This window comes from Perkinsus marinus (assembly GCF_000006405.1).
Source record: "Perkinsus marinus ATCC 50983 genomic scaffold scf_1104296969522, whole genome shotgun sequence".
Lineage (NCBI taxonomy): Eukaryota > Perkinsozoa > Perkinsida > Perkinsidae > Perkinsus > Perkinsus marinus.
This window is the reverse complement of record NW_003202806.1, coordinates 1-3,933: the sequence shown is the minus strand read 5'-3', so window position 1 is coordinate 3,933 and position 3,933 is coordinate 1. Positions and strand designations below refer to the sequence as shown.

General features: G+C 46.2%; 1 protein-coding gene across 1 annotated transcript; it reads right to left on the bottom strand.

Annotated features, from left to right (window-relative positions):
* Nucleotides 1–117: 117 nt before the first annotated feature.
* On the bottom strand, nt 118–3,799 carry Pmar_PMAR022731 (hypothetical protein; the record flags this gene model as incomplete). Its single annotated transcript, XM_002767919.1, has 3 exons — nt 118–1,805; nt 2,500–2,624; nt 3,534–3,799. The coding sequence occupies 3 exons, from the start codon at nt 3,797–3,799 to the stop codon at nt 118–120; spliced, it is 2,079 nt and encodes a 692-aa protein (XP_002767965.1).
* Between the last annotated feature and the right edge of the window lie 134 nt (nt 3,800–3,933).

The following is a 3,933-nucleotide window of genomic DNA, read 5'->3' as shown; positions in this document are numbered from 1 at the left end:
GAAGTTATATAATCAACGTCAGCAGGAAAACTTTATAGCAGCATATAAGGTAATAGCATCACACTATAACAGGCTTGTCTGACACACACATTCCCCATATAATCTACAAGACAGGTTTCACTCGAATCGGCACTTGCCAGCGAGTTCGTGATATTGGTCCAGACAATCGGAATACCCCATCTCAAGAGAGAAACTGTCACCATAGTAGCACTTAACCCATTCCCAGTTATGAACAACATACAGGGAACCATGGATATCATAGAGGAAATCGAACTGCTCTTGTGTGAGAATACCATCAGAAACTGTACGGGCCTTCAACTCGTTGAGCAACTCCCATGCATATTCAATACCACCAGTGGAGTTGGGATAAGCTGCGGCATCGTAAGCACACATAGAAAGCTTGTGGCAGTATTTACCAACAGTGCAAGAACCTTCCAACATGATGGTGATCTTGGCCTTCAAGTTCTCCCATCCTGGTTGAGTACACACAGCACACTGTTCTGTCATCATATAGTTCATACGATAAACGAGATCATCTGCATAGTCACCGTCAATAGCGTTACGATAGAGCATCATCGTAGCATGGTCGGCATACTGCATGATGTACTGAGTACCCAGAGTATTTTTCTGACCCTCGATGGCAAAATCGATGAACAAAGAACCAGAGGCATATCCCATCCTCTTGCTAACATCCTTCTTCATCTGCTGAGCCTTCAGCAAAGTCGTCTTAATATCCTCCGGCTGCATGTGCTCAACGTCATAGCTCAAACCGATGGGAGCAATTTCCCGCATGTCTTCTGCCGAAATATAATTTTCCAAGTACTCTTCGAAGGTATCAACGAAGTCTGCCATCCTTTTCCCATTGGACTTCTCTGTGTCACCGTAAGTCAACCAAATCCTCTCAGTATTGCCAGTTTGCTTCCTCCATCCCTTCATCCACGGAAGGAGCCTCTCCGGGTTATGAATACGGTCATAGTTGGTATAATCAGCGATATTCACATACACATCGCCAGTGTTCCACAACTTGCCCATATCAGAAGCACCAAAGTCAGTAAGACTGGGGTCACCTGACCTCCAGTAATCCTGGGACCATGAATAGGTACCGAACCGGACAGAACCATCATCATGATTGCTCGTGGTTGGAGCTGCACTTGTTGTTGCCAAAATCTCCGTGGTCGTCGACAGGTCCTCCGTCGTGTTCATTGTTGATGTAGCCGTTGTCGTCACCATGGACGACGTCGGTGCCGTCGGCTGAGTAGTCGTCCTCGGACTGGTTGTAGTCGGGGCTACGAACTCAGTAGTGGTTGTAGCTGCTGTTTTGCCACCACTGCAAGAGCACGGGACTCCCGAACCTTGGCAGACACTAGGTGTCTCATAGTATTTGCAATAGGAACCAGAAGAAAGACTTGCACAATACTTGTCACCATCACTGCAATCAGTGCCAGTGGAAACGCTCACCGTCGACGTAGTTGATCGTGCCTCCTTCGTCGTTGTTGACGGTTCCGTTGCTATCGTCGTTGACACAGTAATCGGAGTTGTCGTTGTAGGTTGTGTAGTTGCTTTCGAACTAGTTGTGGTCGGAGGTAAGAACTTAGTTCTAGCAGCAACTGTAGTGCTACCACTACAAGAGCACTGAGTATTCGAGCCTTGACAGACACTAGGTGTTTCATAGTATTTGCAATACGAACCAGGAATAAGACTTGCACAGTACTCGTCGCCCTCACTGCAGTCAGTGGCAGCAGAGACGCCCAAAGCAATGCAGGATAGCGTGATGGCGTGAGCCAAGCGATGCAGCATTGAGAGATCTAGTAACAATAGATACTGCATAGAAATTGGTTATAAGGGAACCGAATGATGCACATAAGCATGTGGATTAACTCACTAATTGATTCGCTAACTTCGTTCGAATTTATCGACTATGTTTAGCTTTTTCCTGCGATTGGCTGAGTGGAGTTGTGCAATGTAGACAGCCGTAGGAGACAAAAGCTCTCTGCACAAAGGTTGTGATAGGGACGCGATTTCCAGATGGACTCTATTTACTTCGACCCTCGATCGTCAGCTCGGGCGTGATGACAAGCTACGATCAAGTCCCTTAATGTCGATTTAGCAGGACAAGTTATAGCCAATTGCTCCAAAGAACGCGGCTACAACCATTCCGATAACCATGCGAGTTATAGCATTGCATTGTGCTCATCTGCTTCTGAGCATTCAGTCTGGGCCGCAGGATCGCTACTGACGCACGTCTGCACAAATGCGCACAATGGACTAGGGCAGTAATAACCCTATAGGTTATTCAGCAGACTGATAGCAGGGTTTCAGTTGACCCATTTCGAAATCATGTCAATACCCCTTAGGATGATCGAGTTATACAATCACGAACTCCAATGTGCAGAGGTTCTCTAGCGTAAAACCGTACCTTCTTTTGTCCACCGTTCAATGGACAACGGTTTGCCTGTGATGATCAACTTGGGTCTATTCGGCAAATTTTGATCGCGTCACTTTTCAGGGTAATCTGCTCTGAGTGAGAGCAACTCATTTGGGATGAGGCAGCTATGCCATCCCACGGTATGCCTGGAGGAGTTAACTCCTCCAAGATGGGGCAGCTATGCCATATCACGATATATCTGATGGGTAACGTTGCCCGGGATGGGGCAACTATGCCACCCCATAGTATGCCTAGTGGAGTAATAGATGAGGCAACTATGCCATTCCATAGTATGCCTAGTGGAGTAATAGATGGGGCAACTATGCCATCCCAGAAAATGCCTAGTAGAATAATAGATGGGGCAACTATGCCGTTTCATAATATGCCTGATGGAGTGATAGATGGGGAAACTATGCCATCCCACAGTATGCCTAGTGGAGTAATAGATGGGGCAACTATGCCACCCCATAGTGTGCCTAGTGGAGTAATGGATGGGGCAACTATGCCACCCCATAGTATGCCTAGTGGAGTAATAGATGGGGCAACTATGCCACCCCATAGTGTGCCTAGTGGAGTAATGGATGGGGCAACTATGCCACCCCATAGTATGCCTAGTGGAGTAATGGATGGGGCAACTATGCCATCCCATAGTGTATCTGACGGCATAAAGTTCTCCAAGATGAGGCAACATGGTCTCAAAAGGCGCTTGATGATTTTCTCCGAAAACCTCCCATTCCTCTGGTGTATATCTTCTGGATCATACCCCGATAAAAACAACTCAAGTTAACAGAACTGAGGGGAACAAAATCTCCGAAACTCCTTGATACACCTGAGAATAGAACCAGATACACATCAGTAAAGTACAATCGAAACTGTATGAAGAACGTTGACAAGCAACCATAATATCAACATACAAGTCATGTACAGAGTCACGCAAAAATGCTCGGGAAGCAATCATTTCCATACAAGTCAGGTATACAAGATTCACTCTGCTCGGCACTTGCTACTGAGTTCGTGATATTGATCTAAACAATCGGAATACCCCATCTCGAGAGAAAAACTGTCACCATAGTAACATCTAACCCATTCCCAGTTATGAACAACATACAGGGAACCATGGATATCATAGAGGAAATCGAACTGCTCCTGCGTGAGAATACCATCAGAAACCGTACGGGCCTTCAACTCGTTGAGCAACTCCCATGCATATTCAATACCACCAGTGGAATCGGGATAAGCTGAGGCATCGTAAGCACACATAGAAAGCTTGTGACAGTATTTACCAACAGTGCAAGAACCCTCCAACATGATGGTGATCTTGGCCTTCAAGTTCTCCCATCCTGGTTGAGTACACACAGCACATTGTTCTGTCATCATATAATTCATACGATAAACGAGATCATCTGCATAATCACCGTCATAGCGTTACGATAGAGCATCATCGTAGCATGGTCGGCATACTGCATGATGTACTGAGTACCCAGAGTATTTTTCTGACCCTCGATGGC